We start from the raw sequence: 24,173 nt of genomic DNA on the forward strand, positions 1-24,173 counted from the left end.
GCGAGAGGAAAGCGCGAAACGCGACGGCGGCGGTGGCGGCGACGACGACGACGACGACACGACGCGACGGCTTCTTTCACACAGCTCGCACGCGACATTTATCACGCGCGTGTGACATTTTAATTAAATGCGATGACACTCCTCGTTCGATCCAGACAGAGCGCGTGCACACGCTCGCGAGTTGTGATCCATCTAGCGCGTTCCATCCACCTACGCCCGTCGATATAAGCGATATTACGTCGCGCGTATTTCGTCCACGCATACACACTTCCATCTCTCTTCCTCTCTTTCTCTTATATTTCAAGTCTCAATCATTTCCCCGTGCTTCTCCCTTGCCCCGTCGCGGTACCATTCTTGTCGAGTCTCTTCTCTCATTTTTCTTTTGAGTCTCGAATGAGCGCCAACGAGATCTCCAACGATCCCGACCGACGACACACGAAAACAACGCGTCCCTTCGTGAATCGAAATGACAAATCACCCGCGAGAACTCTTGACGATGAAATTAGCCGGCCATTCGCTAATCGGCGGCGACGACGACGAAAGTCCCATATTGTCAGATTCGCAGAGCGATGACCGTTAAACGCGCGGATACTTGTCGCCGCAGTCATTTTTAATCCGTGCTGGCATTTATCGGGACTCGTGTGTGCTGAAACATTTCAGTAATAGCCGCTCCTTTAAGAGGCTTATGGCACATATGTATAAACGTTGAAATTGCAATCGCAAAACACGTCGCGTAGTTAACCATGATATAATTGCATTACGTTGTATGTAAGAGCGATGATCTTCAGCTGTTCGTTCGTTTTAATTATCATGATTGATTCTCGTTACAAAATCGCGTATTGCCAAGTCGTAGTGGCGAAAGATGCGGCAAATTGAGCACAAACATATAGCGGCAACGAGTCGAGAATCACGATATTAGCGATCACGACGTCGTATCGGTGCGCAATCCGAAATTCTAATCGCCGTCACGATCACCCCGCTTCTTCGGCTTGAGTAGGGCCCAGCGCGATAACTCGACGCGTGACGGCATTATAACGACCCTCGCGAACGACGCGGGTGGACCGATAAGGAGTCCGAGGTAAGAGGTGTGCGAGACCCCCGGATCCACAATCGTATACCGAAAATTAAGACAAATCACGGTCGATTACGATCGCGTTAAATTAGCCGGCGGCTGATTCGTCGCCGACGTCGACGTGGCCGCATGCGAAACGTGCATTAAGAGACGCTGGCCGTCGTAAATGCACCGCCATCGCTCGGGAAGCGAAGCTTCGCTTCTTGTTTTCGTTTCACGGTAGGACGATAACTCAACAGTGTGTATGCCATCGCACACGCGGCTGTCGTGAGTTATCAGCTGGCACGAGTCGTTATCAGCAACCACTGCGGCCGACTGAAAAATCACCGGCCGGAAAATAATTGTTAAGTGCTTTATTAGCGCAATAAACGTGCAGCGACGAAGGGAAGAACTGGGACAAAAGGGAGCGAGAGATAGCGACGATCGTTTTACCGAGGTCTCAGGGACGAGAGGCCGATCTTGATTTTACCGATGACTGTAATACCGCATAGAGGATTTGATTGTGAATGTTCGAAACAAGCCTAACTAATTATGCAGAAGATAATAAAATTATTAGCTATATCAGAAAATTGATTTCAGAGATCATCGGATTGACAGTGTTCTAACAAAATATAAAAAAGCAGAATTTTAAACTTCCGGAGATTATTGAACTCACTCTAATATAAGTCTCTTTGTAAAAAATGTTACACAATTCAATTTTTTTTATCTATCTTCGAATTAGTGAACTAGAAGAGATGAGATTTGATCTTCTTGTTGGAGATTTTTTTTCAAAACCGAGAAAAATCATCGAGAAGAATCAACGCGTGTACATAAAGAAAAGGTCATTAAAATTTAGACAGCTGGAGATTTTGTCCGTCATTTTGTTAAAAGAACTCGCAAATATATGTCTGCAAATATAAATACAAGTTTGAATTATTTTTATTAAAATAGTTTCATTCTCTTAGTTTCATTCTCTTTTTTTATGCGAGTCATTTTATGTCATTTTAGTTTCTTGAAATTAATTAATGCCTTTTAATTAATATAAATTAAATGGACTCAGATACAGCGTCAGTAATTACAGATTTTGGCGTCAAGTTCGGAGGATTCAAAATTTCAAACACGATCAAGTAGAGGCTAGAAACTCACGAGATCGTCTACAGACACAAGTTAGCAGTATAACAAAGCATGCAATAAATTCTCTCGATATCGCTCGTTAATGATCGCGCGCATCGCCGATAACTCGCCGGCGCACAGTTTACTATCCATTTCCGAGCGGAGCGCCGCGCGTCGCGGTACATAAATCATATTTCGTGTAATTTATATCGCGAGTAACGCGTAAGATAGGTGAAATATAACCTTTCATCCTGCAAGAGAGTTGAAATCGCTTTGCGAAGCCGAGCGGGTGGAGCGCCGTCCTTGAAGGGTCGCACGAAAGTTAAATGTATGAAGCATTCGCTTAGATATGATATAATTTGTAAAAAGCAGACGTCTAATGCGCGAAAATAAGGACAATTTACGTAGTGCTGTTAAATTAATTTCGTATCAACATTTCGTATTTATGAACTTCTGACATTGCTCTTCTGACAGCGCTCCCCAGTACGCATAAATTAATGTCCACCCTGGCGTAATTCACGTTTGCATGCAGCGCATTCCGAAGGACGTGAAGGCGGACAAATGCCTATAAATATTAACTCGATTACGAGAAGCTGTTTGCACCTGCAAAATTACTGGCCGTAGAACGAATTTGTCAAAAAGAGAAAATAGTAATCAGTTTTGGGAAATATCATCATAGAAAAAGATTTGTTAAAAATAACTAAAAACTTTACTGATTTAGCGAATCTACAATCATAATGTACAGATAGCTAATTTTCTATATTGAAGTACACTAAAAGAAAGATTGGCTGGATATGGCATAGCGTTTTTAATTAGTAACATCTAATTTTTAATTGTGTTAGCCTATCGAAATCCTATACTGACATTGCGGATAGGCTAATGCAAAAATTGATTGCTACAGTCAATTAAAAATGCTATGCCATATTTTGTCATCTAATTTGCTATAGCAGCCAATCTTTTCTTTCAGTATAACAAAATTATACAGCTGAATAAAATTAGCAATTAAAATTGTATAAGTAATCATATTTTGTAATAACAATAAATATTTTTGTTAATACAGCAAAGATAACTTTTTTTTTAAAAATCAATTCTGTATATATTGTAGATCAAAATTTTTAACAAAACCTGCTAATATGGCACGTACTTTTGCTGCTGTAATGAAGAAAACTTGTTATATCAAATTTTTTTTATTCAAATTTTCATTGTAGTAAAGAATTAACGAAATTAGCATACTGATAAATGCTTACAGTCATCGTTGAATCATCAAATCTTTATAATTATATAAATGTTGAATTCGCAGAGCAATCTACAGCTTTGTTGAACTTCTCAATTTATTTTTTCCCTAATGAAATACGGAAAATCAAACGTTTTACAAGAATTTCCCTTTTGTGCTTCATATTATACATTCGTACCTTGACTTTTCAAACAACTTTAAGACGAAAGTAAATCGGTCGCGTGCAAGGGAATGACAAACGAACCGTTCTAATGCCGGGAAACTACAGCGTATTGTTCGTATTACTCCCAAATTGCTCGTAAAACAACGGCATCTTTATTGCGGCGCGCGTACATATGTTTCGCGTGATAGTTCTGCAATGGACAATTCTAGTTAGCGAAAACATTTACCCGTCACAATCGTCAGAGATGGAAGAGCCGCGCGTCCGCAAAGCAGTTCGAATTCTGTTGCTCAATTCGAAATAAAACGGCACGATGGAAAAGCGTACGGGAGTGAAAATTGTATATACACGACGAACATTGATAATCTCCCGCATCTTGTGAAGCGGGCCGAGCTCCGAGTGTTTACCCGCGACGAATTTGTCACATTAAGAACGCATTAGTGTCAGGTCCAGGACGGTTTAAGTTTAAGCGATCGGCGTGATATGAACTTCATGCGGGTCGCGACGGCGCGTGCACGTCGCAAAACGAATGATTAAGGAGTCGACGTAGCACGCACAATCCGTGCTCTTAGCCCTTAAACCTGACCTTTTATATTATATTGAGCTAATTAAATTTCCTAGGATTAAATAATAGAGAAGACGTTCTTGCATCACTTTCTTTATCATTTTCTTTATCATTCTTTTATTTATATCACTTTTCCTATCTTCCTTGTTAATTTTATTTTTCTTTGTATATTTTCGTTCGATTATTTTTACGCTTGCTAAGCATAACAATAAACGCCTTCTAGAAAACAATTTAACAATCAGAATTTTTCAGTTTTACTGGCTAAAAGTTAGGTATTTACTAATTCATCTGACTTTATATAGTTTCTGATTAGTTATTGACTAGATTTATCTAACTAAGATTTCTGGTCAATTACTGGATAGTTACTGTCCGGTGAATTCAAAAAAGGTAAAAACTGAGCCAATGATCAATTTCTCAGACATTTTTCTACTTGAGATCTATTTCTCTATATCTTCTAATTATGATATGATCTTCTTTCTCGCTTTCCTCAATTCAAAGATCTTGATTCTAATTTTTTTTATTAAAGACTAATGTGAAGAAAATAGAAAAGAATGAAATTTTCTTGCACTAAGTTCGAAGAGTAACGGGAGAAAGAAATGAGGAACTTGTTTTAGGGTTTGCTGACTCCCGGTGGTTGGCGGTTCGGTTCGGACCGGTGGTGCTATTAACGACATTAACGCTACTACGAGCAAACACGGCTCTATATCATCCCGAGCCGGCGGAATAATAAACAATAAATTCCGGTGAAATACGGCGTCGAACAAGCGTAACCCATTTGTTTGCGATAAACTGACCCGGAGGCTAGTCCGACCAGTTTGTAACAGCCGTCTCCATGCGTGAACGCAACCCCTCGGCCTCTTCGCCATCTTTTTGCCATTTTTTCTTCGCGGCTACCCTCTCCTTTAACGCGTGAATGCCCGCGAATACCTCCGGAACAAAAATTATTCTCTTTATGCATCAGATATTCATAAAAATATTGTAAGATAATATCTTTATTTCGAGTCTTCCTTAGAGACTTCCTTTTCGCAGATTTAATCATTGAAGCTGATGTATATTTTGTTAACCTATAATTAACGATCAATTCAATCACGTGCTTGATGTGAATAAACGACATGCTAATAAATTTTTAAGATTTCAGACGCTTTTTGCAACATAATTGCAGGTGTTACTTCCAGCGCTTAAGCGCTGATATGAACGTATAAAACGTTGGAATTATCTGAAATTATCGGGTGCAAGATTTCTCAAATTTTATTAAGACTTGTTTCTGTGAATAATTACAGCACACATCATTTTTCGTGTTTATGAATCGATCCGGGAGGCAAGCGAACGTAAAACTGAAGAAAAAAATTCGAGTAATCTATGTTCGTTTTAATGAACGACTGTGTGATTACGAGTCTTAATCATGCGAACGCGAACACGATGTAGCAGTAAAAAAACGAGATGAAACGAAGAGAGACGATGATGGTTCGTCAGAATATACGATGCGCATATGTTATCGTGCCAATTAACAAATTGGAAGGTCTGACTGGATTTTCGACGGCCGTTTGTTGCCATAACTGTCGCGCGCTGGTACCATAAATGTGAAACGACGAGTGCGAAAGAAGCTCTATGTCTGAATCGTTTCTTTTTAGCTGTTACTTTTTGCACTTTCCCTTCTTTTTTTATTATTTCACTGAGCATATTTATACAGCGTTTTAATTACAATAATTTAGAAAATATAAAATAAAGTATACTAACAAAGAGATACTAACAAAAAAATCTAGAAAAACGCAAATTAAAAGGAAGAAATGTATCTTAATCAAACAAGAAAAGTCGACAAAAGAAGAATTTAAACATGAGAAATTAAAAAAACAAATAATTAAAAGTATTCCTAGAAGTACAGAAATTAAAATTAATAAAAAATTTTAATAAAAAAGATTTCTTCTAATCGTATTAATTTTCACATCAATTTCTATATATGAACATTAATAAATTTTATATCTATACATCTCTCTATATATTAATAAATTCCAATAAACATTTTTGTATATCAATTTAGAAAACTATACAGAAAGAATGATTTTGCTGAAGCATCTAAAAATTTAGGCAAATACAAATCTGAAAATAATTTTGTGGGATATGCAGAAAACTCAAGTACGATGAGCAATACAGCAAAAAGATGATATTCTACACAACAACAATCAGCATCTGACATAATTATTTTAATAGCCCAAAATTATTCTCAGATTTGTACTTAGTTAAATTTTTAGATGCTTCAGAAAACCCGTATACAAAAGGTAATTGCATATGCTATTCGCAGGTATGATATCGAAAAGCATGGGATAAAATGCATTCTTGGTTCTTCGGAGATGAAGAGAAGGGCGCGAGAAGCTCTCGCTCACCCACGTTCGCAGTAATTATCGCGGTTATGACTCCATAGAAAGGGTATGCAATCATTTAAGTCACTCAGGATAACAAGTACGAGATTTGCAGTTCGTTAACCCGCTCGTTCGAGATGGATTAGTGGATCCGTTAGATCTTCCGATCGGTGACGGCGCGCCCGTCATCCCCTCGTCTCACTGTAGAAATCGTGTTGGATCGACGCTGGTAGTAATCGCGAACTTATTATCTCGGTGCCGTGATTTTTCCGTCAGTAGGACTGATGAAAAGTAGCCCGCGAGCCGATAAGCCAGATAGAAATTACAGTCTCGCCTCGCGATCTCGCATTCGTCATTGCTGTTGCTATTGACGAGCGTATCGGTTCATTATTGGCTGTTAATTTGCGTTCGAGTACAGGTAGTTGACGATGAAAATTCTTTCGATGAAAGTTGAACCGTTTCTCTAATACAAAAAAGTTTATTCAATCAGAAATAAAAATATTGGACAAATGCTGATCGACTTAGGATTTTGATGGTGTAACGAAGATGAGAGAGCGAAATTAGGATTATCGGATCTAGTAAAGCTTACTTGAACGTTAATAACAAGGTCGTTTCGCACCGGATTCTCGATCGGCACAGTGGCAGACTGCCAATACTTCAAGCGCACGGGCGATGCCATAAGGAGTGTGTTTTAGGTAATTGGCCGTGAATATTATCTTACTTAGGGGGCAACGGAGGTTAACCGGATCAACGGAACCGTGATAGCGAGAGAGAGCGAGAACATTAGATGGATAGAGGCAGACTTACGGTGGAGGCGAGGTGCGCGATACCTTACAAATTGCAACTCGCGAGGGGATGTTTCGCACGGAGGTATCCATGCGTGATCCGAGGGATCGGCTTGAGATTAAAGCGAACCTGAAGCGCAGTGGCATCAAAGAGAATTCTCTTGCTCGTTTCCACCGCTCGTTTTTCATCATTTTTCTTTCCTTATTCGGCGTAAATTGATTCATCGCGAGGCGCAAACAGTTATTAAGCTTCAAATAGATATGTCATTTCGTGAATTTTTATGTAAACCTTATCTTTACTGATCCGTAATTTAGACATTTAATTGGAATTCATATGCTGGTCGTTTATGTTTGCTGCGTTTATACAGAATTGAAGATAAATGAAGGTAAGAAGAAGCAGAAGATAAAACGCGTGCAGTTGATACTATGAACATAAAAGAGAAATTACAGATAATTTGAATAAAAATAAATGTTTGTAATGTGCCAAATATATTTTGTATCGTTCAACAATTCATATCATATAATAATTTTTATTATTATATAACATGTTGTATAACAAGATATAAGAGAAGTTAAGATATAAGAGAAATTAAAAAAAGAATATTTGTGTTACAGTCAATAAATGATTTTACTATAAATATCTAAAAATTTCAAAAAGTCAGATCTGAAAATATAACAAAAATGTTAGAGATTATCAAGATAATATAAAACGCTTAAACTGGATGCTATATAGAGAATCACGTTTTTTGCAGCATTATCATCAGCTTGAGCATTTTATATAATTATTTTGATGCACATAATATACTTTCTGGTTTAATTTTTATACGCTTTAGTAAAATCGTTCTTTCCGCGTAGATTCCGAAAGTAACATACGTATACAGATTCAAGATTGACTACATTTGCGTATTAACGCGTATTTATGCAATATTTTCGCAACCGCGCATGCAGAAATTGTTGTGCGGACGTTACTTTTTAAAGCGGAAGCGCGATTAAAATGGCATACCCGGCGGTCAGTAATTTTCAAATATCGGAAAAATCTAAATCACCTGTGATTTATTTCGCGGATATCTATATAGGTACACCGCGAGTAAAAAATTTTGTCATTAATAGCTCACGTGATGGACGTTATGACATATTTGTTACATACATTCATCGAGAAATATAAATTTATCGGGAATATTTATTCGAATTCTGAAAATATCTAGTAATATCCTTTTTATATTGTTTTTCTCTGAGATTTCAAGCCTTCGTTTCAGATTGAGGCGTTAAAATAATTTTGGCCTTCAATATGATGATTCGAGTGTAACTTTGTATTGCGTTTACGTGCTCGCCGCTACATAATATGTCTTCTGACGTATTTATTTGTTCGCAGACGGACGGAACCTGACCTTCGAGAGATACGTAAGCTGTGAACGATGTCGCTCGATCAAATGTCAGATGATCGCAGCTCTATCAAAATAATTTACGATTTGTCAACGTTCAATTGAGACAACAAAAATCACCGTATAAAAAATCTACAGCGAGTATCAATTAGTTAAAATATAGCAATCACATTCAATTCGAATAACTATAATTTAAACAAATTATTGCTGGATAGTTCATAAATTATGTTTTAATTGAAAAATATTTGCACATAAACAAGAAACAGGTGTTGAAGGAAAAAATTGATCAAGAAAATTGTTGCTCTTCGAATCTCTACTTAGACATCCTTGCTATTTGATCGCGTGTTGAAGCCAGCTTTACCTCACTATCATTATATACCACAATCGCCTGTTTTGAAATAGTTATACGCATTAACATTAGGCGCATACTAATATATTTATGCTAATAACATATAGTTTCTCAAAATCGAATGAAACTAGAAGATCTAATTAATATTAAAATAGATAAATAAAAAAATCATTTGTTATGCAAATCTACTATTTCTGCAAATTAAAAATTTATAAGATTTATTTCTTTTTTAAAATACTTAATTTGTTTAGCACTCTGCACTGTTTAGCATGTAATTGCATGGAATATTCGAATGACTTAATATTAAAAGAAAATTGAAGAATAACACGATTGAAGTGTATTATAAAGCAATAAAAGTAGCAATCATAACAACAGGAAAGTCTCGCGTGCTGTGCTCGAACTAGGCAAAATGCGAAAGAAATGATGACGCGATGGAAGGAGATATATGTACAACAACACGTTTGGACGTCGCTTCACTCGTTGCCTGAAACTCGAAAGCGACCTGAAATTATTATCCAACTTTGTGCGAGCAACAAGTGTCGTTAAATCAACTCCATGTCGTCCATCTCGTATATCGTGCGGTTGTATATCGCCGCGCGTTACGCACGCACGGGATATTTAAAGAAACGTTATCTAAAGTTGTTCCGTAAGTATTGTTGTTGGCGGCTTCGCGCTGGTGATACCCGATTCTGCTTGGTTAAAAATAAGCAGCGCGTTTCTCCTAATTTCTAGTAATAAAAGCCTATAAGATGTATATTTGCAAATATAAGATGCAAATAAGATGTATATTTAATAATAACTTTTAATATTACAATATCAAAGATCCTTATTTATCGCAGATGTAACTACTTCAGATATTTTTTTTATATATGGAATGGTATTTTTTTATGTTAATCTCGATTATACATTATAGTATTCTTCTTGTGCATTACAGTGTTTATTATAGAATTTAATCATAAACTTGATTGGAATGATGTTAAAATTTTGAACCGAGATATCATAAAAGATTAATTTTAGAAATGTTATACATTAAAAAACAAACAAATGGTCTTAATTTAAGAAAAGATACGGAGCTGTTGGATAAACCTACTTTAATATTATTGATAAATTAAGAAAAGTCACATAAACATACATTTTCGTCTGTTCTTTATGTTTAATCATATGTTTATATTAAATTCTTCGCGTATAAAACGGTCATTTCGTTCTCACATCTCGAAGCGCTAACATAACAGATATTTACGAAAAAATCGGATACTTAGACATGTATACTGTAAGTACATTTTTTTTTAAACTTTAAGTCTTTGAAAATTAATAGCTATTATTAACTTTTCTCTCATAATGACACAGTTTAATATTTAATATCCATACGCAATTGATATCTTGGATCTGCATAGGATCTGCGATCTATTCCGTATTTTAACACTCGATTCAGCTCATGTTTATACATAACAACGAAATCATGGACTCATACATACATTCAGACCGTTATAATAAACGTAAAAAGAAAATTACTATTTGTAAAATTGTGATGTCGCTTCGCGTGATTTGTATTTAGTATCATTTAATGTTATTTAAATTTTATGTTTATATGGGTTATATCTTTATGATAGCTGAGATAGCTAAGTAAACCGAAACGTCCCATCTTTTATATTAAAAATTACTATTAAATATACATCTTATTTTCTCGTAGGCCTTTCTTATCTTTTTATTATTGGAATATATATATATATATACGAGAATTCTATTCCTTGTGTTTTAGTTTCTGGTATACATGTGGATGCAAATTATGCTGCTAGGTAGCAGCCTTATATTCCAAACAATCAATGTCACGTAATATAATCGCGCGAGAAGAAAACAATTTTCCGTCTCATCGCTCATCATCAAGCGCGACCTCTCAAGAGTTAAACATCGCGGAAGATCGTGGATCGGGAAGAGGTAAAAAAAAACGAAGAAAGCGGATGAGGCGATAGGTATTAAATAATGACGAGCTCTCGCACTTCACGCGTATTCCGTTCACGTACACCGTTCACGGTATACCACGCCGCCACCGCCGCCGCCGTCGTCGACACGCAGCATGCGTGTCTTCGTGAGGCGTGAAACACTTGAAAATCCCGGTTATGTAAAACATAGGAAAACGGCTCTCCGCATGCAGGACCGTCGCGTCGCGTCGCGCCACGTCGGAACGTTAGGTGGAACGCGTAATTGAAAGCACTTTAGAGACCCTAGCGGCACGCACAACGAGCTACTCACATTTGCATTCAGTGGCGGAGGGAATGCCTTTTAACCGAAATGACTGCGTGTGTATGACAAACGCCGGGGTTTATGTGCCGGAACGATGGGAATATTTATTGGCGCGAATTAATGTCTCCACTCGGCCATATACCGCGTTCGACGCGCACGTTTATGCATATACGATATATTATATACATATTTATTGGGATGATTTCGCGAATGCGCGCTATGTGACCCATCGAGAGAATAAAAAGCCTACTTGCAGCAAAAAATCATTTGTGCAAATCATAGGACATGTCTATTTATGTGGATTCATCGTACCGATGAATATTTATATGCAATTTAATATTGACTTGTTTTAAGCAAGAAAATTCGTTTCGCAGTTGAGTGATTGAAAATTCAACACAAAAATCATTGCATCGCTTTTCTAAAAAATTATCAACGATGATTGTAAATTAAAATTTTAATGGTTATTTTGCATATATACATTGCTACGTTGATAAAAAAAATGATAAGAGTAAAAAATTAACATAAAACCTTAACCCCAAAAATTAATTTTTGGAAAAGTATCACAACTTTGATAAGGGATACACTATACTAGAGTTCAAATTTTAAAAACTTATAATTCTAAACAATACATTATAATTAAAAGTATAACATAAAAAGAAAATAAAATTATAATCATTTCTATATTCATTTATTATCTTAATTAAAATGCTTAATTAAAACTTCAGTTTAGAAAATGACAAGTTGCAAATTTTGAAATATATCATTTTTCTATCACTACAGCAATATATAAGATGACGCAATATATATGAATGAAAACGTCAGAAAAATTGTACAAACTGTTCATTAGATTTCCTGTCTTAGACTTTTATTTTTCCAATTAATCTTTGTATCGATAATATTCACGAATTATGAGTAAACGGAATTATTTCCTCGCTATTTAATGTGAACTATTTAATTAAATTGTTTTCAACGAGTCTTATTTTATCGTTACAATTTTTATATAAAATCATAATATCACAATAAAAATATTGTGTCAAGACAGGATGTCGGATACGAAAGATGATGTAGAGGTCAAATTGAAAACACAAGTTTCAGTTATAATGTTCAATATATATCTGTATTATATATCGATAAATTTATAATATTATATTCTAACATATCGCAACGTATATACATTACAGAGTTCACGATAATTTTGCGTTAAATCGGTCATGAATATGTACACAACTTGTATATTCGAGATATTCATTTTATGGAATGCGTCTTGTGAGAATAGTAAGAGCACGAGATGCAAAATGATGATAATTGAAATTATGTTATTTATCACATACAGATTTATGCACTTGTATAAAGTTTATTGAAACATGTTTTGTAAAAAATTCTAAATTCGAATAGTACGCTATTCCATACCATGAAATCTCTCCGAATATAAAGCTTCAAACGTAAAACGGTCTTTGGATATCTGCTAAGTCATAATGAATATAATCAAAGAAATGTAATTCCTACAGTATAATAGTTTATTTTGATTAATTTTAATGTTTTTCAAAATCGGGAACGGTCATCGCAGATACAGATTTAGTGTAGTCAAAATTTGTGTACAGAATTCGTGCAACGATAAATTTATTTGCAGCAAAATTAATATAACAATAAAAAATAAAATATAAAAATTATTAATAATTACATCTGTTTAAATATATATAATTATATATAATACATTAAACATATGTTATAATAATATATACAGATTATCAAATACATATTATTATAAATATAAGAAAATGCATCATATATTATATATATTTTTTACATATATTATAAATACATATATACATATATATATATATATATAAATATTTTTACATAGTTGGCAAAAGAAGGAAAAAAATAAGAATATGAATGAATGTTTTGAGGAAATGCCGGTGCTGTAAAGATTAGGATAAAGCGGGATAATTTGGATAAGTTAAATTTCGAAATTGTATAAAAGATTGAGGGGAATCGCATAGTATATTCAATCAAACAAAACGTACTTTACTGAATCACTAGTGTCTATTTTGTGTGTTTAATTGAATACACTATACGGTCTCAATTTTTTATAATTTCAAAATTTCGTTAACCTAATTTGTTAACATTCCGTTAACCATAATCCAAATTATTTTTAAGTGGAAAAATTTTCTTATCGATTTGTTTTGCGGATAGATTTATATCGTAAAATATGAAACAATGACAATGACAAAGGCAAAATGTTTAATATAAAGTGCGGTCGCATATTCGTATACAAAATACTCGTTAATAACGAAGATACTTTGCAAATGCGATTTTGTACGTGTAACATTAATATCTGCTTGTGAAATATTCTCTAGATATTGTTTAGCATTGTTAAATTTTCTTTAAGTTTTTAGATAAACTCCAAACCGTAAATTAATATAAAAAAAAGACTGTATCTGGACACAAAATCGATTTTCGATATGAGTGCTTAAAGATATTTCATTTTCCATTAATTTTCATTTAAACAAGTTATCGTGATTTCTGACTTTTCTAAAAGTATATACAACAAAATAAAATTATATATATGCGATAAGTAGAGTTTCTTATGCATTAAATAAATATATTGGGTCGACGCGCAGTAGGGCCAAATGAAATTTCGTCTTTCAAAAAAAGCTATAGTTTCGAAATTGAACTGATTTCGATGCTTTTTTTTTTTTAAGTAAAAGCTAATTAAATTTGAAACAACTTTGTCGAGCCAAATTTTTGTTTCTTGCTTCTCTTTTTTATTAAATTAAACATAAAGAGAGAGATCAGATTTAAGAAGTATTCAACCAAACAGTAACTCATTTAATATGGCATATTTAATTTAACATCAGATGAAAAAATCGAATATTTTATATTGATACATTCGATTTTTAAAATGATGTTTAAAAAGCCGTACAAACTAACATAATCTTACCTTAATTTAATAAACAAAATTAATTGAAATTTAGTCTAGTTTTTAATACACAAAACTGTATTAAGTAATACCACACTTTTTAAAATCATTTTTTATTTTTATTTATTTTATCTTTCTTTTTATCATTTTCATTATTTTATTTTTTTTTTTATTATTATTTTTTTACTTAACATTCAAATCTTAAAATAATGTTTAAAGCTATACAAATTGACGTAATCACTGAATCTAACTTTAAGTTAACAAATGAAATTAATTGAAACAGTATTTAGTTTTTAATAAACAAAATTATTAACACTACATTTTTATCATTTTAAAAATTTTATTTATTTTTTAATTTTTTAAATTTTTAATTTTTTAAATTTTTCTATTGATTATTTCTATTATTTATTCATGCAATAACAAATTTTCAGCTTCCAATTTGATGTTAAATTAAATGCTATATTAAATGAGTTACTATTTGATTGAAAACTTTTTGAATCTAACCTCTCTCTTTATGTCGAATTTAATAAAAGAGAAGCAAGAAACAAAAATTTAATTCTACAAAGTTGTTCCAAATTTAATTAGCTTTCATTTTTAAAAAATGTATCGAAATCAGTTCAGATTTCGAGATTGTAGTCTTTTTTGAAATATGTAATTCGCCATTGGGCGATATACACTAAATTCTTTTGTTAATTTACAGACATATTCAGACGTACTTCAAAATGTTGTATACAGATTTTGTATACATGTCTCCTTTATTTGGAAACGCAAATGTCAACGATATTATTTAAAGAATTACGTAATGTATTGAAGCGAGATTATTAAAAGTAACTAAAAAAAATCACATTTTCAACAGAAAGAATTAATGTTACAATGGACATATAATATATGATAATCATAATAATATAATAAAAATATTGATATTATTTCTGTAAAAAAAGAGAACCTTGTTCGTATTTGTTCTGAAAATGGATTCGGGTATATTCATGTGGTTTCCAATGTAAATATTAATTTACACATAAAAAAATTCTAATCAATTATTTTATTATATATATTTTTTAAGAAGGTCAAAAATCATGATAACTTTTTGAATGAAAATTAATGGAAAATTAATAAAGTATCTTTAAGCACTCATATCAAAAGTCAATTTTGTGTTCTGACTCTTTCTTTTATTAATGTGTCATGATTTGAAATTTATCTAAAACTTAAAGAAAATTTTTTTCTAAACAATAGAGAAGATTTCACGAACAGATATTAAGGGAATGTTACATAAAATATTATTTACCAGGCATTTTATTTGACAAATATTTTATACACGAGTATGCAATGCTCTGTGTTAAATATTTTGGTTCTATGATAATCATTTAGATCTCAGACTTTACGATGACGATAATAAAATCTAGAAAATAAAACGGTGTAAATATTTATTTATACTGGGAATCACATAACGATGATATATAATGTAAAACCAGTGAAGAGTCTATGTGTAAAAAAGATATGTATTTCCATGTGTATTTCCATGTGTAAATTCTTAAGATAGAGCTTATTGTAATGTATGGGTTGAGATTTTTTATATTAACAAGATATTAGTCCTATAGAATATAATTTGTTTTGTAGAATATAAAAGAATATGGAATCAGCTCCATTTTCAGGACAAATATGAACGAGACTTTTTTCTTATATAATTCGACATTCGAACATTTAAAATATCAACTATTTATAGTATTCGCTATTATATAGTAGCTACTATATAGTACCAATCTAAATATTAATTTATATTGTATTATTATAATTAAATGATATTATGCGTTCTCTATTATAATATTCGTTGTTATTATTATTAATTATAAGAAGAATGTGATTTTTAGTTATTCTTATTATTCTCCCTTCAATCAAATTATATCATCATTACATCGTATTTATTTTAATCCAAATATCTTTGTCATTTTCACTTGTAAATAAAAGAAATATGTACACTTTGAATACATCTGAAAATTAATAACGGGATTTAATAATTTGTATATTATATGTACGACAATTGGGGAGGGCTTCCCAACATATTTACTTAGAACAAGCCCAATTTGAGCTATGGAGTTAAAATGCAAAGCCACCGATGCAAAGAATATGTGAGGAAGATTTCGAAGATTGTAAAGTTTTAATATACGCGTCTGAGCGAAACTTATCAATACTTCACAGCCCATGAAATCTTACTCAAATTGAATTTTTTTGCGTACATGGTTTTGCGTTTTGGCTCGGACAATTGGACAGACCTAGATAATACGTAAAAAACTTAACTTACATCATAAGTCAGTTTCGTATTGAGATCCAGTGTTTCTTTCTTTTAGATCAATCCAAGACTTAAAATTTATCTAAGACACGCGTAAAGAAAATTAAATTTTTATCGGATATAAAATGATTTTTTTTGTAACAAAGAATGTTTATACCGGAGATTATATGAAGATATATGTTACATAAAACCAGTGAAGATAACTATTATGTAAAAAAAGTACAATGTTATTCTTAATATTTCGAAATAAATAAAGAGAAAGGCATAATATAGCGAAAAAAGAAAGAGAAAGAGGACGAAAGAGAAACAAAGAGATAATAGCGGAGGAAGAAAAAAAACATAACATAATTTTAAGAAAATTTTCACGGAAAAGACAAAAAATATGTGTGTATACATATATGTACGTATATATACATACACAGATACATACACATAAGACGGAAAATATATATGTTTGATATATAATATGTATATATATGTATTGTATGTATATATATATATATATATATATGTTTTTAGACCAAAATTTAAAATTTAACTAAGATCTTTCTTTACATTGTCTATATCTTCTGGTTTTATGTTATGTATATCATCTAGTCCCCAGTCTTTGTTAAAAAATCGTTCTACATCCAATAAAAATTTAAAGTTTTCTTTACGCGTGTCTTAGTTAAATTTTAAATTGATCTAAAAATATATATATATATACATATATAATCTTATTCTGATAAGATTTTCTATATTGATCAAGTTGCGAAATATGGTTATGTATGCTCGTAGATTGTATTCGTCTTTTCCGTAAAAATTGTTTTAAAATATTATATTTTGTCATTTTTTTCTTCCTGCATCCATTTTCTCTTTCTTTCTCCCTCCTCCCCTCTTCCCACCCTCCCACCCTCTCTCTTTCTTTCGCGCTATAAGTTATGCGTTTCTCTTTACTTCGCATTCCATCTTTCGCGCGCTTTTTTCTTTTTTTTTCCGATTTTCTTTTTTTCTCCCGTCGTTATTTTCTACGAGGCTCCCATTTGCACAGCCGTCCATCCATGTTTGCTTCTCTTTAAGCTACGAGATTCCTACGAATCATGCATGTATGCTGTTAGGTTGGGTCATAGGATGTTAAATCGGTGAATTGTTAAATTTCTAGTTTTAACAATTCACCATGTTCATCAATAGAGAGATAGGATGAGTCAGACGAAACTTTCGTGATTATTCTATCGTGACAGAGTGAAATGGTATCTAAGTGTGAGTTGGTGTGGAATTGTCATGATCATTATTTAAAAAACGTAAAAATTAACTAAAAAAAGTTGTATAAGCCAAAATAAAACTTCAGAAAAAACTATTTTGCTAAATATTGGATTGAGTAAAAAAATAACTTTATACTTTTACATTACATTACATGTGCCCGCAAAATACGAAATTACTTCGTAGTTTTTTACTTTTTAGTTTTACTTAATCCAATATTACATTATAATAATTCTTCTAAATAATAATTTTTTCCAAACAATTTCGTTTTTTGACTCAACCTATATCATACTTCAATGAAATTACTTCTCTCTCTCCAATTAATTAAGTCCTCTCCAATTAATTGAACGCAAAATTTCTACTTTTACAAATTAAAGTTTTGAGTATTCATTATAATCATCTAATAATAGTGTCAATAAACTTGATCTGAAAAGAAATAAAAAAAAAAAAATAATTTATAAAGGTAACTAAATTTATAAGTTTCAAATTAAACATACGGTACCGTGAACTCTGCTTCTGGACCCTACGTCAAAAATAATTCAATATCTAGGCTTTAAAATTTTTATTATGTATCTACATAATAACGTAATAAAGAATAGACGTACAAAAAATAGCATAAATAATAATAAGCATAATTAATAATAAGCATAATTAACATTGAAAATCAATGGAAAGAAATAAAATAATGTAATAGTTACAAAACTATGATTTTTATATATATACGCATAATTAAAATAATTAAAAAATTTTTGCGAAAAATCACATTTGAGTATAAGTTATATTTTATATTTAATAAATAGGATTAAAATTTAATCAAATGATAATTTATGTCTAAAAAAGAGAGTTGGAAAAATACAATTGAACTGATTTCGATGTATATGATGAGTATGTGATGTGTAAATAAACGAAGCAAACGAAGAATGTTGGATCTATTAATGATTTCTACCAATTTCTACTACCATTTCTACTAATTAGATTAACAGTATTAGGTTGCTTCTTGCCTTGAAGTAACTACAATTTTCACGAGACATTAGCATTTTTAATTTATCAAGACATAGAAATAACAATACATAGAAATAACTCTTAAACTGTAAAAATTCGATGTAGATTAATTTTAATCTCGATTTAATTTATTCTTTTTCTAATTCTAAGAACAGAATTAATGTTAATCTACGTTGATGAAAACAGATATTAAGTCTTAAAGTTCTGATTAAATGCAAACATAGAATTGTTTAAATCCACTATAAACTTCTTATAAACCCTTATAAATTTTAAATATATACCTTCCATTTATTAATAGATAAAAGATTTTTTTTTAATTGTACGAGCAAGTCCTACATAAGAGGTGTTCAAAGGATAACAATTAAAACTCATTTATTTAAACGTTTGCATAAAGAATACAAATAAATAAATATGAATCACGTTTCGATAAATATTCCAGCTAAGAAAGATTAGATGTATAAGATTTTACATGCATACTTAAATACAGATAAATTTTATTTTATTCGCCTTAGCGAGTTATTCAAATGTTTAATTATTCTAGTAAAATTCGTATTGATAATATTTTATCAAGATTTTTGCACCTTGGTGCGAGATAAATCGACGATGTTTATTCTTTCTTTCCTGCCGACTCGACACGCCGGTCTATAATTTTCTAGAGTAATGATATCTTGCGAGTTCCACCTTGCTAACTCTTGAAATAGTAATAATCGTGCGCGAATAAGCAACTGGTCGCAAATTTCAGATGTAAGAAGCGAATCGTAGATCACTGTTTTAGTAGTTAATTGGTGTGTGATGATAGAAGGTCCAGAAGCATCGTCACGATAGCATATGCAATATTACCATTTGCTTTAGCAATAGAAAAACGTGAGTATCGCGTCATGAAATACGTATAAGTATAAGAAAAAACGAGATATTAGAAAAAAGAGATGGATAATATTTATATAGGTATTATATAGATAATATTTATATTGCACGCTCGTTTGACGAAGGAAATAATTCATAAATAGAGCATTCATAACGCGACACTCATGAATTATTATATACGGAGTACAGGGGATTCTTGTTATAAAAGTTCTATTTAAAGAAATATATAATAAAAAAATTTATATTAGAGAAATAATTTTTATAAAATTTATAACAACAATAAAATAACAGGTGCAAAAAATTTTAATGTGGAATCGAAGATTTCTATTTGAATGAGAAATTAAATTGAAAAAATGCATTAAATGGAAAAATTTTATATATATATAAAACGATTTATAATGCGAACCTCCTGTGGACTCCAATAATGTTTAAGTTGCAAAAATTCACGATCGATGATCTTCAAAAACTTTCGAAGATCAATGATTTTTGTTAATTATAACTCAAGCGAATAGTGCAATCATCGTCAAACTGGGATAAACAGCGTTACGTTCGTCATACTTGACATCGATTAGATTGAGACATATATACTAACTCAAATTATCTGTCGGGAACACTACAACTCGCCGTTCACAATGACCCAAAACATTTCTTTCCCTTTGAATGTAAATATTATGCTTAGTTTATAGTAATAATATTGCGGTAGTCCATTCGTACTTAATAATATTATAATAGAGACATTTGATATTCCATGTAATTTTGATTGAGAAAAGTGTAGATAATAGCAAAAAATGCAGTCTAATTTCTGAAAGAAATACTGTATATGTCTAAAAAAAAAATACAGTTTCATCTTTATTGCATATTTTAAAGGACTATAAGATGTCGAGATATAATTATATCGAGCGTCACAGTTTATCCCATTTTCGCGACTCTAAAAAGCTACTCGCAAGCAAACATAAGCAAGAGAGAGTATTATGTGTGAAAAAGAAGCTTCTGTTTCTCTACTTCTTTTGTAATAACTTACATGTGTGAAATCGGCTGCATGGTATGGTGCTGCGTCAAAGAATCAGGTGATGGACCCGGCGGATAGACGCTTCCACCGTGTTGCGCGACTCCCTGCTCGATGCCTTGTGGCAGATACATTGAGATCATCTGTCGGAGATCGCCTTGCGATGCCTGTTGGCTCGCTTGCTGTTGCCCCATGTATTCTCTCTTGACCTGGCCGGCAGGACCAGCCGCGCCCGTCGTCGTTGGGCCGCCCGTCGGCGTCGGCGTGTGTATGCCACCGCTCGCCGGGCTCGTCGGCTCGGACTTTATGCTGCTGCCACTAGGACTATGACTACTGGATATCTGAGAACCCGTTTGAGCCTGATGGTAAGGTGATGGTGATCCGCCAGGTACAGTAGCACCGTATCCGCCGTATCCGCCATAACCGTTCATGTTGATAGGGCTGGGACTGCTACCACCGATGTGATGTCCCATGGAATCGTACCTGGGGTAGGCCACAGTCGAGGCAGCGGTTGCGGCGCCACTCATGTGACTGCTATATGCGACGTGTTGTTGATACGTTGTCGGATCAGGCATCATGTAACCGTTGGGCATGTATCCATTGGGCATCTGATATACATCACGCGGCAATTGCGGTTGCTGTGGTCCTCCGCTGGTGCCTACTTGTCGTTGATCCACTCCGAGCATTCCGCCGACTCCAGCAACTGCTCCGCCGAGCTGGAACTTGTCTTTCTTTATGAGCGTCTTTGTCTTGCGGCGCGGCCGATACTTGTAATCAGGATGCTCCTTCATATGAACAGCGCGCAGCCGTTTCGCCTCATCGATAAACGGACGCTTTTCTCCTTCACTAAGAAGTTTCCATTCAGCACCAAGGCGTTTCGATATTTCAGAATTGTGCATTTTAGGATTTTCTTGAGCCATCTTGCGTCGTTGCCCACGCGACCATACCATGAAGGCATTCATCGGCCTCTTTACACGATCCATGTTATTATTCTTAGCGTTAGAAGAATTGTTGGGGTTGTTCGGATTATTCGGATTGCTATGATTATTAGCCTGATGATGCTGCTGTGATTGCGATTGTTGCTGTTGCGATTGCTGATGAGCATGATGTTGCTGTTGCTGAGCGCTCTGCTGGACCGCCATTGCGTGCATGCTCTGTTGCTGCTGTTGTTGTTGCTGTTGTACGGCCGCGGCGGCAACGGCGGCAGCTGACATTGCGTAATGATGTTGAGAAGTTTGGTGATGATGTTGAAGACCAAGACCCAAGCCACCCGCGCTGGGTGGACTTCCCGACAGTGCAGAGCTGTGAACTATCGAGCCTAAAGATCCATAAGGAGACATCCCTGTATGATGACCCATCGGCGATACACCCTGGTGTGGATGCGGTGGCATCTGAGCATGCAGACTGCCGCCCTTCATGTCCGTCTCCATCGTGTGCATCTCTTCTTGCCTGTGCCCGTACAGTTTGCTGCCCTTTTCTGATACCGTTCGACGTCAAGAAAATCAACGGGGCACGCCGAAAATGTCAATCTATCACACTGGTGGATAAACCCGTCCAAATCACCACCGGTCTTTTCTTTAAGTTCACCTCCGTCCGCGAAGCGATGACATGAAAGTCAATTGCAAATTCTCTAAGTCACTGATAATAATCACTATTAAGACACTCCGTAAGAATGAATCGCCAAGCGTTCGCGCACGTTTCCAGCGTCACCAGCGTGTGATCAATCGATCACACAATCGCGTGAACGTATCGGTCGAATGATGTGGCAGTCTCGAACGACCATTCCGTGCTACGATGATCTTCGTATCACCAACTACGAACCAAATCTTCGTTTTGCGCAGTGTTCGAATTTAATTACGAGTATCGTTCACGAGATAAACTCCATGCGGACACGGTAAGAAGCATCACTAGCTATCGACATATTATCGATATAGTTCTCCGTACATTGTTTCGCGATGCGTACGTTAATTCGTTTTTTTTCTCTTCTTATGCTCTTCGAAAATCCAGAGGAACACTTAAAGCGATCCGCTGTTCAGAATGTCTGTACGAGAACTGACTACACTCACTTTCTTCCCCTCACTGCTAGTCTCTCACCACTCCGTGCCATTCGCCAGCTATTCTGACTGGCTGCGAGCCACAGTACGCTCGACGAATCGCGTCACGACAATGCGGCAACGACGCGCCAACTAAACGCGAATGCTCCGAAGCGGCGGTCTCCTTTGAAACGGGACGATGGCACCTCCTAATCGGCGCGTATGACACAAGAAATGCGAGAAGACAAATCATCAACGCGAAAACCAGTAATTCATTAAGTTCACGGACACTGTCTTTTGTCTTCAAGACTTCTTCAAGAATTCTTCAAGAATTCTTTGGTTTTCACCCGCGTATGCACTTCTGTCGGTAATCCGATGCGACGGGTTTATAACTACAACACGCACGACTAAAAGCGATGACAAGCTTTTATTTCCTATTGCTCCTTTCTCTGCTTCCACTATGCTGGACAATTACAACGAACGATCCGATGCAGAAAGAACCTCCAGTCTCTACGAGAGCACGAAACTATCTGAACTCTGAAGCATACCACACACCTTGGGATAGGAGCTCACTTCCTGCCGAGAAGGCGGCCGTCTCCCTTCTTCCAGCATTGAGCGCCCCTCTTCTCATGTTCCACCTTGCAGTATAGTGGGGACCATATCCGACCGATGTGCTGCGCTCCGTACTACGCACCGTAGGCAATCGATTGGCAAGCGCGCCTGCCATCATTTCTCTCAACCAATCGGCCGGCTCGCTGGCCTCGGAGGCGGCGCCACAGCTTCGTGACGTCACTTAGTGAACATGACCGACCTCTCGCGGCGATGCTTCGGTCCGACATCTCGTTCCCTCCCTTCGTTTCTCGTTCCTACCCAACGCTATCGTCATCCTTTCCTCTCGTCCGTCCCTCTCGCTCTCCACCGCTGTGTGCACATTTCTACTTGCTTTTTCGCGCCGCGAAATCGGCTATCCGTCGGTCGCATGTACCGCTACGCGGCCGCCGTTCACAGCGTTGAGCAGCGCTGGTGCATACGTGTGTCCACGAGTCTTAATATGTTCCTTTGCACACGACCTGAAGCTGCGTGATGTATTACATATCCATCAACGTTAATGCACGAATAAGTCAAATACACATTTAAGAATCTCATAGAGAGATAATATGATGGATATATATGTAGAAATAGAAGATGCAACGTGAAATTTTATAGCATTGTTTTTAATAGCGCGGGAAGTGCGATACTTGTATGAGGAATAAGACTAGGGATGACTTATTTTTTTGTCTTATTCTATGAAAGATGTTCTCACGGTCTTCCTTAGAAGTTGGCGGATAAACTGAGCAAGTGATGATTGAGACATACTTCTCGTAATTCACATCATGTGCACCGCGTCATTTATCGTATCTTATCAAAGTTTTCTTTTATTTTACTGAAAGTTAAGTATTCGCCTTTCCTCTTAACTTTCTTTACTCTCGTAATATAATAATTTCTCTTTCGAATTGAACGATCAATACCGAATTTTATTTCATTGTTCCTTGTTACTGCTCGATATATTCAAGAAGATTTGAGCTCCTAATAAGGATCTCGC

At 34.6% G+C, this 24,173-nt stretch overlaps 1 protein-coding gene across 1 annotated transcript in view; it reads right to left on the reverse strand.

Annotated features, from left to right (window-relative positions):
- LOC105616998 (transcription factor Sox-2) overlaps positions 1 to 21,997 on the reverse strand; it is a 126,787-nt gene extending 104,790 nt beyond the window's left edge. The window contains exon 1 of the mRNA XM_012198579.1: positions 20,574 to 21,997. Coding sequence (XP_012053969.1) covers positions 20,574 to 21,997 — 1,424 coding nt within the window. The remainder of the gene's footprint in view (positions 1 to 20,573) is intronic.
- Positions 21,998 to 24,173: the final 2,176 nt, after the last annotated feature.

Source organism: Atta cephalotes (assembly GCF_000143395.1).
Source record: "Atta cephalotes unplaced genomic scaffold scaffold00011, whole genome shotgun sequence".
In the NCBI taxonomy this organism is placed as follows: Eukaryota; Metazoa; Arthropoda; class Insecta; order Hymenoptera; family Formicidae; genus Atta; species Atta cephalotes.